Source organism: Peromyscus leucopus, chromosome 12 (assembly GCF_004664715.2).
Source record: "Peromyscus leucopus breed LL Stock chromosome 12, UCI_PerLeu_2.1, whole genome shotgun sequence".
NCBI classification, from domain to species: domain Eukaryota; kingdom Metazoa; phylum Chordata; class Mammalia; order Rodentia; family Cricetidae; genus Peromyscus; species Peromyscus leucopus.
Window position 1 is genome coordinate 62,190,301 of NC_051073.1, and position 14,091 is coordinate 62,204,391.

The window sequence follows — 14,091 nt, forward strand, 5'->3', positions numbered from 1 at the left end:
GGATAAAAATTCTGTACCTGAAATGCTGGAATTCCATAAAATCTGTAGTTGATTTGTATGGAAATTTAATTGGGAAATCCAACACCATGAAACTTTGTTTCATGCCTAAAATGCTGTGTCTAATAACCTTCAGGCTATGTGGCTAGGTATATATGAAACATAAATGAATGGAGTGTTTAGACTTGGCCCCAAAGATACTGCATTATAAATAGAGAAATATCCCAAACCCCCAACTCTGAAAAGCTCCTGGCCCCAGACAGTAAAGAGAAGGAAAACTTAATCTGTATTGGAAGGTTTCAAAATCAGGCAAGCTGCTTAGAGATGCATAGGGAGGGAGCGGAGTTGCAAACTGAGGTCCCTGGGCCAAATCCCAGTGTCTGTTTGTGCCATGAGCTGTGAGCGGCTTTGCATTTTATAAACAACTGGAGGGAAATCAAAAGGAGAAGAGTGATTTGTTGCATGAATTACATAAAATTTAGATTTGTGTCCTTGGTCAAGGGTTGGGGACTCTCTGTGGCAGCTGGTGAGTTTCAAGAGCACAGCATCGTGGCTGGGCAGGCTGGCAGGGTTCTGGAGTGGGGGCTACAAGGTGCTTACCTCAGGGTTATTCTTCAAACTGCTGACATTGATTGTTATGACGTTTTATACGATGTTCACTACAACCCAAAAATGTGTTTAAGTTTCAAATGTTCTGCCATTAAGAAAAGGAAATAAGCAAATATAATCTAATCATAAATGAAGAAGTTTTAAAAAAAAAATGAAGAAGTTTTTAGGGAAAATCCCAATGTTAAAAGACACACGACAAGCAGGGAGAGGTAGCCAGGATACAGATCACAAAGAGTTAACCTTCCTAACAAAGAGCTTCTAGAAATTGAAAATAACCCTAATGATAGAAAAAAACAAAAAAATACAAACAGCTACAAAACAGGAAGAGATAATCAACTTCATTCACAATAAAGGAAACACAAATCTTTGTATCCTGAAAGGCCATTTCTACTGTACACTGGCGAATCATTTCACTTAACAATGAGCCATAGAAGCTGGCCAGTGATGGCGCACTCGGGAGGCAGAGCCAGGTGGATCTCTGTGAGTTTGAGGCCAGCCTGGTCTACAGAGTGAGATCCAGGACAGGCAACAAAACTACACAGAGAAACTCTGTCTCAAAAAAACAAAACAAAACAAAAACAAAACAAAGAACAATGAGCCACAGACATGCTCCTTGCTACACTGTCTTTGTCACTCAAGGCAACAGTACAAATGAGGTTCATACACACTGTGTCTAAATATTTACAAGTACAGACCAAGCTAATAACACAAATATGATCAAATATGTCTATCTTCCTTCCTTGTCAGACACACCTACAAGATGAGGAGGAAAGCTGTGTTTCAGGGTTTTGTTTTGTTTTTTTTCTGAGACAGGGTCCTGGAACTCACTCTATAGACCAGGCTGGCCTTGAACTCAGAGATCTGCCAGTCTCTACCTCCCAAGTGCTGGAATTAAAGGCCTGAGCCACCACTGCCCAGCCAGCCTTCCTCATTAGTGGATGCTCACAATCAGCCTCCAGGTCAGGGCCTACCCCCATCTCTTTGTAGACCACACTTGGGGTGCAGGAACTCACATTGGTATGTGTTCTTTCACCCTATGCCTTGGCTCTGTCTAGACGGTGAGAAGCCTTTGCAGACTGTGGAGGTAGGCTGGGAGCAGGAAATTTTATAGGGCAGCTTCCTGGACACAGTGTAGAGGAAGGTGCCTGGGATCTACTACACAGGACTGAGGTTCCTATGGCCTCAACAACCTTTTACATCCAGCAGCTGGAGCAGAACCCTGTCTCAATGGTTAATGCTGATTGTCAGTTTGATTGGGTTGAGAGACACCAAATGAGCAAAGCATGCTTCTGAATGTCTGTGACAGCGTTTACAGAGACAATTTGACCATGCAGGCTCCGGTTGAATCACTAATATCCATATGATGAATTCCATTTTCTTTTTCTTTTTTTTTTTTTTTTGAGTGTGTGTGTGTGTGTGTGTGTGTGTGTGTGTGTGTGAGTGATATGTGCACGTATCAGCCATAAGAGAAATGTAATTAATACTACCTTTGAGACTCTGTCTCAAGAAAAAACAGTGAATGCTGGTGAGGATGTGGGAAGGGGAAATGCTTATTCACTGTTGCTAGAAATGCAAATTGGTGCAGCCACTATGGAAATCAGTGTAAAGGTTCCTCAAAACACTAAAAACAGAACCCCCATATGATGCCGTCACTACCTAACCCCTGCTCGTATACCCAATGGACCCAGTCTCTTTTTCACAGGGGTACCGGCACAGCCATGTTCATTACTGCTCTATTTACAACGGCCAGGAAACGAAATCAGCCTAGATGTCCATCAGCTGATGAACGGATAATGAAAATGTGCTATGTCTACACAGTGGGATTTATTCAGATGTAAAGAGAAATGAAGTTACGAAATATGCAGGAAAATGGCTAGAACTGGAAAATGTCACACCAAGGGAGGCCACTCAGGCCCAGAAAATGCCACACATTCTCTCTCATGAGAATCCTAGCTTCAGCCGGGCAGTGGTGGCGCACGCCTTTAATCCCAGCACTCGGGAGAGCCAGCGATCGCTGTGAGTTCGAGCCAGCTGGCTACCAAGTGAGTTCAGAAAGCGCAAAGCTACACAGAAAACCCTGTCTCGAAAAAAAAAAAAAAAAAAAAAAGAGAGAGAGAGAATCCTAGCTTCAAACGCTGAGATCTGTGTGTTTAATCTGGAGCCCCTGTATAAGCCAGGAATCTGGCAAGGCCCTATGGGAAGTGGAAGCGAAGGAGCTTTTAAGGCTAAGAGGACAGAGGAACATGTGGTATGAAAGCAGAGGGTGGGAGCCAGGTGTGGTGACTTAATCCCAGCACTTGGGAGGCAGAGGCAAGTGGATCTCTATGAGTGCAAGGCCAGCCTGGTCTACAGAGTAAATTCTAGGACAGCCAGAGCTATGTAGAGAGACCCTGTCTAAAAAAAAAAAAAAAAAAATAAATAAAAAAAGAAAGAAAAAAAAAAAAAAAAAAAAAAAAAAAAAAAAAAAAAAATAAATAAATAAATAAAAAAAGGAAGAAAAGAAGGAAGTAAAGGGTGGGAACAAAGGAGGTCAAAGGACAGAGGACAGGGGAGAGGAGGGGAGGGGGAGGGGTTTGGCCAACACAAAGGATGTGTGAAAACCCGTCATGGAGGCCAACTCCTTTGTAAGCTAATTCAAATATATATATAGGAGTTTGAACACAAGTAGCCCATATCCATGCTGCACGGGTAGACAACAATTCCCCCTGGAAGTCATGGGTTACTGAACAAAAAAAAATGTAAGCAAAACTAAATTCCTTCTACCATAAGTTGCTTCCGGTCATGGTATTTCCTTATAGGAACAGAAAAGTAACTAATACAGTTGGTAAGGCCCCGTTGCCGAAGGCGCACCCCATTTGGGTTTCAGGACATAGAGAATGAAGTTGAAACTAATCTCAGGACTTCCTCCCCTTGCTCTCATAGTGCCAAAAGATGCTGTGCAGGCTGCTGGGAGAGAAAACTTACCAATGGTATTGCCTCCCGGTGAACCTTAAATGGGGCCATACAAAGATATGCCCGTTGGAAAAATAGTGGTGTGACAGCTATGGAGGTAACCAACCACTTTCTGATTGAATTTGAGGACTGCTCCAGATGAAAGAATTCAAGTCTGGTATGCAAGCTGGTCCAAAGTGTAGTGGGTAGCCATTCCAGCTTTGACCTGGAAGTTCCAACCCCTTTGAGGCTTTGGTAACTGTCACACCTACAAGGCAGGGCCGAGAGAGGACCCTGAAGACCCCAGATCCGGATGTGCTGGCTCTCTTGGTTCCTGGACCCTGGACGCTGGAGGTAGACCGAGCAGAGTTCTCCAGAGAACACTGCCAGATTGCGCTGTACCTTTCCCGGACCCTGTAACCTATCCCTTCACTTGTAAGTTACCCCACAAAATAAACCTCCCTTTTAACTACGTGGAGTGGCCTTAATAATTTCACCAATACCAAAGCCCATGGCTGGGGAGGATATCGGCCCTACAGGAGAGAACCTACTACTGTTATTTTGCTAAATGGACACATTGTCAAACTGCCTTCAAGATATTTATTATTAGGTGTTAGTGCTGTTCTTCATCTCAGAGAAGTTTCTTTCTGTAGTGGGCAGCAGTTGATGTGTGGACACACAAACATACGTGACTATTGAGTGCTCAGCCCTACATGGGACGTCTACACCAACCACCACAGAGCTGAGAGGACATCATGGGGGAAGGGGTGGAAGGAACGTAAGAGCCAGAGGATGCAGAACAGGGCTGTGACATGCCGTCCTCGGAACATGACATGGCCGTTGTACTCACGAACTGCAACTGTGGTGACCCGCACAAAATGAAGTCAACAGGACCAGTCAACATTCCAGCAGGCAGTACTAACTGGACTCGGGTGGGGGGGGGTTACAAACAGGAGGGAAGGACATGAAAATGGAAGCCCTCTCGGGTGAGGGGAGGGAGAGGTGGAGGTGGATAGGATCCAGACACATCGCACACAGGTATGAAATTGCCAGAGCATATAGAAATAAGAAAAACTATCACATGCAAAAAGATGTGTTCAAAGCGTTTGCCAGGACAGATGTAAATTACATGCATACGGTCGTAGTGGCAGACAGGGAGAGCTATCCACTGCAACACCGTTTAATGGAAGCCACTCATGTAAGTCAGTAGGAAACGGATTAAATAAACTATGTCACATCAACATAATGGAAAAAGAATGGGAAAATCCTCTTCACATTAATACAAAAGGTGGATTTCTAAACTATATGAAATTGTAAAAATGGAAGTTATAAACAATATACTGAGAGGACTGTCTGCAGTGTGGAAACAGAAGGATTCATCTGAAAAACAGATGGGAACCTGAGGACATAGCCAGTTGGTAAATGTCTGCCACATAATCCCGAGGACCTGAATTCAGACCCCAGCACCCATCTAATCTGGGCATGGAGGCTTGCACCTGTAACCCAACATGGGCTGGTAGGGGCACAGAAATAGGATCCCTGGAGTTCACTGGCCAGCCACCCTAGCTGTATCAGTGAGAGACTTCGCTTCAAAAAATAAGGTGGTGTGGCTAGAGAGATTGCTCAGTGGTTAGAAGCCCTTGATCCTCTTCCAGAGGACCTGGGTTCAGTTCCCAGCACCCATATGGCAGCTCACAATCATTTGTAACTCCAGTTTCCGGTGATCTGACGCCCTCTTGTGGCCTTCACAGACACTGCATGCAAGTGGCACACAGACATGTAGACACAACACGCATATATATGTATTTTCATAATATAATATATAACATAATGTATGATATAAATACATGTATGTGTTTTTTCATAATAATTTTTAAAATGAAAATAGAGCCAGGCATGGTGACATACACCTTTAATCCCATCATTCGGGAGGCAGACGCAGGTAGATCTCTGTAAGTTCGAGGCCAGCCTGGTCTACAAATCAAATTCCAGGACAGTCAGGGCTGTTACACAAAGAAACCCTGTCTCAATAACTAAATACATAAATAGAGTGATTAAGGAAATATTTTTTTTAATTAGAAAAAAATAAAGAGGCTGGGCAGCGGCAGTAGCACACACCTTTAATCCCAGCACTTGGGAGGCAGAGAAACCCTGTCTCAAAAACAACAAACAGAAAGCATAGCCTATAAACCCCACTCCCGAGAAGCAGTTTTTAGAAAGTCTCGTTTGGCCATCCCAGCCATCTCCCAACCGTGTTATTCACATCAGTGACAGTTTGGTCCATGGCAGCTCATAGAGTCCAGGGTCCACAGTGTGAGCCTCATCGAACGGCCACTGCTGCCACCACCACTGTCATCACCACCATTACCACCACCACCAACACCAACACTATCATCACCACCAGAACCACCTCCACCATCACCACCACCACCACCACCTCCACCATCATCACCACCATTACCACCACCACCAACAACAACACTATCATCACCACCACCACCACTCACCACCACCTCCACCACCACCACCACCACCACCATTATCATTATCACCATCACCACCACCACCACCACCACCATCATCACCACCACCACCATCACCACACCTCACCACCACCACCATCATCATCACCACCATCATCACCACCACCACCACCATCACCACCATTATCATCACCACTGTTTGTAATCATCACCACCACTACCACCACCACCATTATCATCACCACACCACACCACCACCACCATCACCACCAACACACCACCACCACACATCACCACCACCTCCACCACCACCACCACCACCACCACCAGGACACAGTGCGCCTGTGGGAAAGGCCCAGTTGCAGGGCCTGCTCTTCTCCTAAACAAGAGATTCTTTCATGCTAAACTTGGAGGGTCCCGGATGTGTTTCTATTGAAGGAAAGGGCTCTGTTCACCGCTGCTGAGCGCCAGGAAGTGGGGCGGCTATGATATGTGAGATACTTTAAGCAGCTAGCCAGCCCACCCAGGTACAGGACTGAGAGATACAACCTCTGCACTCTACTCTGTCCCCCACAGAGACCAGAGGCACTGACCAGAAAACTGTAGTAAGATAAGCTCATGGTGGGGGGCGGGGGAGGGTGGAGACACACACACACACACACACACACACACACACACACACACACACACACACAGAGAGAGAGAGAACAAAACGGGCCACTCACCCCTCGCCCCAGAAAGGCCAGCACAGGAATCACTTTCTCCTGGGCGATGCACTGCAGGATCCGGGGGGCTCCGTAGAGTCCCCCCATACAGGAGGCCAGGGATGAGATGTACAAGCCCAACAGGAAGAGGAAGCCGACCAGAGACACCTACGTGAGCAGATGGTCCACCGTTACCACAGGCTGATCCTGAATGTGCCCACCCCAGGGCGGCCCCGACGAACGGTAATGGGACTGAAAAGGCTGGGTCTGTGGGAGCTCTTCAGGCGATGGGGTGTGCCCTTGAAGGGGATGGTGGGGTCTCAGGCCCTTCTCTTCTGCTTTGGAGAAGATGATTTTGCGGTGCTACACACACATAGCCACTGGCATCCCCGCAAGAGGCTCAAAACAATGGGTCATGGAATGAAACCCCAGAACCGAAGCAAAATAAGACTTGTATACATTTTACCGGTTTAGTGTAGAGGTGTGGGGATGCATCCCATGACGGGCATGTGGAGAACGGAGAACAACTTGTGAAAATTGGTTCGCTCCTTCTACCTTGTGGGGCCCGGGGAGCAAACGGAAACCACTGGGCTTGACTGCATGCGTCTCTTTACCTGCTGAGCCATCTCACCGACCCAAACTTTTCTCTTCATAAATTTATTATCTCAGGCCTTGTACGATAGTGACTGGAATTTAATATAATTATTCAATGACTAACACTGCTTTTTTAAAAAAATATTTTACAAATATTTACTCTTTCTCTGGGGGGGGTTGCTCTGTACCCCTGTACACCTTGCAGGTTGGAAGATGACCTGGAGCATCACTCCTCACTGTACGCTTTGAGGCAGGGTCTCTCTTGCTTGCCTCTGCACTGCACATTCTAGGTTAGATGACCTGCAAGCTTCCGGAGGGTTCTCTTTCCTCCACCTCCCATCTTGCTGTAGAAATCCTGGGATTGCAGACATGTGACAATCCATCTGGCTTTTCATGTGGGTCCCAGGGATTCCCAATCAAGTCATCAGGACGGCACAGCCAGAGCCGAGCCTCTGAATGTTTCCAGGGCCTAGCCCTGGTGTTGGCTGACTTTGTGGGTTTGTTTTGTCCACTGAGACAGTCTTTCTATACATCCTGGTTGTCCTTAATTCACAATACTCCTTCCTCCACCTCCCCGGTTCTGGGATTACAGGCATGCTAGGCCAGTCAGACCAAGCCTCGACCTTTCTACCCCGGGTGCACCTTCCCACTCACCGCCTATTTATACACCGCTTCCCCCAGCTCAGCCTCAGGGCTAGAGTCCCCACTCCCCAGCCCACTCTACTGTGGGAGGGTCTGTATGTTAAATTGCTCTGATTGGTCAATAAATAAAACACTGATTGGCCAGTGGCCAGGCAGGAAGTATAGGCAGGACTAACAGAGAGAATTGAGACAGGAAGGCAGAGAGAGACACTGTCAGCTGCCGCCATGACAAGCAGCATGTGAAGACACTGGTAAGCCACGAGCCACATGGCAAGGTATAGATTTATGGAAATGGATTAATTTAAGCTTTAAGAACAGTTAACAACAAGCCTGCCATGGCCATACAGTTTATAAGCAATATAAGTCTCTGTGTTTACTTGGTTGGGTCTGAGCGGCTGTGGGACTGGCGGGTGACAGAGATTTGTCCTGACTGTGGGCAAGGCAGGAAAACTCTAGCTACACCACTCCGCTCAGCCCACAAGTTCAGGTTAGTTCATGTCTTATACGAACTATATACTACTTCTCAAATCGGGTAGGTGCTGGATTCATCTCAGTGCCTCTTGAACCATGGGTTTCTGGACCCTATTCTTAGTATTTCAGATTCAGGAAATGTGTAGGGGTTGCCTAAGAATATGGATTTCCTGAAGGCTCCAAGGTAATGGTGATGCCATGGCTAGAAACCACACTTGGAGAACTAACTGGTGGCTGGCTATGGTTCCAGTCAGGCTCGAGAATTTTCTACCAGAGTGACAAACTGAACCCCAATCCTAAAGCCCCAGCTACAACTCCTATTGGTTGATAAGTGAACCCTGAACAGTCCATGACTCCCCCAGCCCCACACCCTCACCACACTCACTGTTGGGACCCTCGTCCACCCCTCATCTGCTCATTGTTCAACACTGAGCATCAAGAATCGCCACAAGGGGCCTGGAGAGATGGCTCAGTGATTAAGAGTGTTTACTGTTCTTGCAGAGGACCCGAGTTCAAATCCCAGCACCCCACATCAAGTAGTTTATAACAGTCTGTGTAACTCCAGTCCCAGGGGATCTGATGCCCCCTGGCCTCCAGAGGCATCTGAATGCACATAAACTCATTTGGGTACATACATATACACATATAGTTTTAAAATTTAAAAAAAAAAGGCTCAGGACAAACCCCATCTCCTTTTGAGACATCTCACTTCTCATAGCAGAGGTTACCCCACACTCTTATGAGGCATGAGGGTAGGATAGACCTCTCACAGTCTCCTCTACACCCTGTTGTCTTCAACTAGGCAGGCCTCATGATCTTTCACACCAGCATTCTCAGTGCCCGACAGAGGAATATACATGGTGAATTAATTAATTAATTGATGTAACCCACAACCCACACATCGCACAGGTATCAGGAGACAGGACAAGAAAGAACGAAGCTGTTCCCCTTAGTGCCAACTGGCCAGGGACCAGTGCTGCTGACCATGCAGGAGTGCCCTGGGTGAGCCATGAACCCACCTCACGAATCCTCACTTGGACTTTGGGAAGCCTCTCTTTTCTGATAACTGGCAGCCCCCACTCCTTACTTCAGACCTAGTGACCAGAACCGTGCACTTCAAGTGCTCACTTGCATGACAAGGACAGATGGGTTAGATGTAACTTTCAGCTTGGCCTCTTACAGCCTGCTTGATGAAGATTCTCCGTCTCCCATTATCCTAGCTAGCTTCAGATGTCAACGTGACGCAATCCGGGGTTATCCGAGGAAGTCTCAAGTGAGGGACCACCTCCATCAGTTTGGCCTGGGGCCATGTCTGAGACATTTTCTTCATTGTTCATCGATGTAGGAGGACCAAGTCCACTGTGGGCAGCGCCATCCCCAGGCGGCTGAGTCTGAGCCTCATAAGAGTGCGACCTGAGCAAGCTGGGAACAGCAAGCCAGCAAGCAGTGTTCCTCCACTGGTTTCTGTTTCAAGCCTCTGCCTTGGCTTTCCTTGATAAACGGACTGAAACCTGTAGGCAAATCAACTCTTCCCTCCCCAAGCTGCTTGTGGCCAGTGTTTTATCATAGCAATAGAGATGCAAATAGGACAACTAGGTTTTATTTCCTTGCTTCAGCAATGGGCCAAGTCCACGTGGTCAAGTCATACCGAACCCAAAGCCCTGGTTAACCTACTTCCCGTTTCACAAGCTATCACTAAAATCATCTGATTAACAAATCCTGCATTAATCAGGCTTCTTGACTTGAGGGCACTTACAAACAACAAGGCTGGTGAGATCCCTCAGCAGGTCAAGGCACTGGCTACAAGCCCAGCAACCAGTTTGATCTCACAGCCCACAGGTTGTCCTCTTGAGCTCTGTGCATGTGACCCTCCCAGCTAGAAGTAAACTTAAAATACATGAGGCTATCTGCAGGACACTGGACGTTCACACTCCTCACCAACACAGTTCAGCCAGGGCACTGTCAGTACCCAGAACCCTGCAGATGACCCTCCCCATCTCATTACCAATGCTTCTTCATTCAGCACACTTGAAGTGGTCATCCACCCAACCTCAGTCATGTGACCTATTGGGACTGCAGGAAAGCATCAAGAAAGGGTCTGGTCCTTTGAGCTTTTGACTATTAAATGGGGGTCTCATAATCTGCAAAATGGGAGGTCAGGTGGTCAGAGCCTGGGCAGACTCAATGTGGTCCCCTACAGAGCCATCCTGTCCTTAATTCCACGTGGACAGCTTTTCCCACGGACATCATATCATCCCAGGTGGAGCTCATCGGCCTCTTGCTTCAATGCCATGGGTTTCTCGGGCTTGTCCCCGCTTCTCTCGCGACCTTGTTATTGGAAATCACTGTTATCAATGTTTCCCATCACTTTGTGATCTCTGCTGGCATTTTTTTTATTCTCTCCCCTGTGGGAGAGTCAATCAGGCTTGTAGTTTATCTCACCAGTGTGCCCTGCACTCCTCAGAAGGACAGTGGAATTGTGTCTCAGCCTCCACCCACAGCGGAGGCTGGCATTAGCGAAGCCTGGGCACTTGGCAGGGTCTGAGCCCTGGATATTTTACACAACTGTTTGGGAAACTGCCTCTGTGGTTATTTCTCCATGAAAGGACCCAGCTGTAATCTTTCTTTGCGTCTTCTCTACCAAATACATCCAACGCTGACGACTTCAAAATAAATAAATAGAAAAGGCTGATGCAATTTTATCAAAAAGCATTTTGAAAGTTTAACGCAGTGTCTCTCTTCTCAGCCTTTACCTAAGAAATCACTGCAGAGAGTCTGACTCATTGAGTGCTCAGCGGGACACGGGCGCTGATTTGTAAAAAGTTTCCCGGGTAATTCTACTGTGCAGTCGACGTGAGGAGTGGCTGGGCACAGCATAGTGCAACCATTGCCTCCATGGAAGACATGTTTCAGAAAGGCAGGCATGGATCATCGTCGTCCTTCAGAAACCTGACTGCTTCTCACCCAAGAGGCTAGGAAATCATGCTTAGTGTTGATGGAGGATGTCTTCCGGGACTCCAAGGGTATCTGAATCTGGATGCTCAGGTGCCCGATATAAAATGGCATAACATCTAGCTATAATCCACCTACATCCTCCTATATACTCTCACTGCTGATTCGAGACAGGCTTCTCTTTGTGTAGTAGGACTGATCCCCTAGAGCCTTCGACATTGGTAGCAAGGTGGTGGTCTACGAGAAGCTCTAAGAGAGATCAGTGTCTATCTAGACCAGTACGACAAAGCGTAGTTGCGTAGTAGAGCAGAGTAATAAGGCACTGAGTGCGGAGCGTCCAAGGTGTCTGCAGGGACTTCGACCTGGTGGGCTCTTCATAATTTCACCGTAGACTCCTGGCTAATATTTCTCTTAGCGGATATCTCACCCACTCAGATTCAATTCGAGTACGCAATAGCACAAGAAGCACTTGTGCTCTTTCCTTTTATATGCTGTGTAGAGAGAGGAACCTTCACAACACGTGTACAGCCTGCCATTCGTCATGTAAAGATGGTCTGTTATGCAATCCACAGGCACTCCTCATGTATGAGGCAGCTCTTACACATATAAGAACCCACGTCGATCTGTGCCAGTAGGCTCACGCGCAGAATGTTTTATGGTTTGGTTCTGAAAAGCTCATGATCTATAGATCTAGGAAGGTGGTAAGAAATGTGGTGAAAAATGATGAGCACATAGATGTGAGCGGATAAACATAGCCAGATGCTATGTGATGTGAATACAGTAGAGCAGTAGGAATGTCAGTCTGGCTCGTTGGTGAGCAAATAGTATGTAGACCATAGGTGTGCCTAGCATGTGGTGTATAACGATTGTGAGACTAGAATGTGTATATCTATTTGGGTCTCATATTTTTCAATGTGAATAGACAGATCGCGTAGTTTAGGTCTTATAAATCCTGACAGAACTGGAAAGATGAGACTCCCAGCTCCTCGAGACACAGATTCATAACTTATATCACACTACCAGTGCTGCCTGTACCTGTCCTTTATTTAGGGACATTGATATTGAAGCTCAGGCGTCTCGTCAGGCTCCGACTGATGGCTGGCCGTGACTGGTCATACGAAAACTACTGTGTTACTCTATCCAATCTCTGTGGTCACATGAAGCCTTTCCTGGCATCAAGCAATATCAGTTAATCGTACCGCTGACTTTCTTGGCAGTTCTTTCCCACGCAGGCTAACTATTTATCGGCAGAGACTAGAGCGGTCAAGAGCAAGGGAACCTACAGATCTTAATCAAAGAGTCCCACACCAAAAAAGCCATGACGTTGAATTTTATTACTGTTCGGAGTCTGATTTGAAAAAAGTGTAATTTGCGCAAGTCGCAGACTGCACTCAACACTTTATTACCTACTAAACAAGGCTTTCTTTCATATATAAAAGTATTCACTTCTGCACCTCTCTCAGACTTATTATTTTCTTGTAATTAGCTTACAACTTGTTGGCCAAGTTCCCAGAGCACTGAGAGTCTAGATGAAACTGATCAGAACAAATTTCTTAACAATCCACCCATCATTCTCGGCGTTTGAATTCTCTTAGCTCCTTATCTTCCTGTCTTCACCTCACACACACTCTCCAGGCATCGACAGAGAAACACGCCATCTTTACTAAGGCTTACCTTACACACACTTCCTGCCCCTGGAGGATACTGCTGAAAGATGGCTGCGTCACGAGGGCAGCACAGACAGATGAGGAATAAGCCCAAGTTTGGTTTCCGCAGTTTCCCGCAGACCTAGTCATTTTCATATTGATGGCCGGCTGGGTCTTCGACACTTGATATAGCAGTATTGGTAGACAGGAAAATGAAGAATTATTTTGAGGAAATGTGGCGTGTAATGATTCTATTTTTTTAAAAAAAAGGCAAACATCCATGCCATCACAATAAAACTATCTTTTCTAAAAGAACTAGCATGGGTGCAACAACCCAAAAAAAACCCTAAAATTACTTTTTTGGGTATCTACTGATGGAAGTAATCAAATTTCAATATATGTTACCACCTGGCTCTCTGCTCCTGTAGCCGACTTGGTTAGCCACAAGAAAGGATCCCCACGCTCGAATAGTGGCCGTCTAATCAGCTCTATCAGGGGACTTCATCTTTGCCTTCATACTAATTCCTGTTGGCCCTGAATGTTAACTGTTGGGGTACCAATTTGTCTTAGGCGTTTTCTCCATTGTCCTGCCTCACGCACAAGAAGAGCGAAAGACACACTACTAATCCACACACATGACCAAAAAGCCCGAAATCCAAGTGTCCTTGTTTGGAACAAGAGTAAGTAAAGCCGCGTACAATATGAGGTATCCTCTGATGTATGGCGGCGCGTACTCGGCTTCTGTATTGCAGAGCAAATAGACAGCTCAGCTGGGAGCAGGCACTCTGGTGGGTGGTGGACATCGAGAGTCAGCATGCCCCGAGACCACGTTCCATTAACACCACATGCCATGGGCTCTTGCCCATCCGAAGGCTACAGCATGCAGTCAGAAACTCATGGGGGGCTCTACACGGGTGACACCAGGTAACCTCGGATTTACATGGAAGCCAGTAGAGGACCACACCACCCAGCCTGAAGGACTGGGGAGCTGACTGCTGGGATTTCCATCTGGAACAAAGACTCTTTGGCCTCTTCATATATTTCACTTGCTCTTATCCTAGT

The 14,091-nt window shown here is 46.6% G+C and overlaps 1 protein-coding gene across 1 annotated transcript in view; it reads right to left on the reverse strand.

Annotated features, from left to right (window-relative positions):
- Slc12a8 (solute carrier family 12 member 8) overlaps positions 1-14,091 on the reverse strand; it is a 163,053-nt gene that overhangs the window by 51,190 nt on the left and 97,772 nt on the right. Inside the window, 1 exon segment of the mRNA XM_028886362.2 lies at positions 6,746-6,892. Coding sequence (XP_028742195.1) covers positions 6,746-6,892 — 147 coding nt within the window.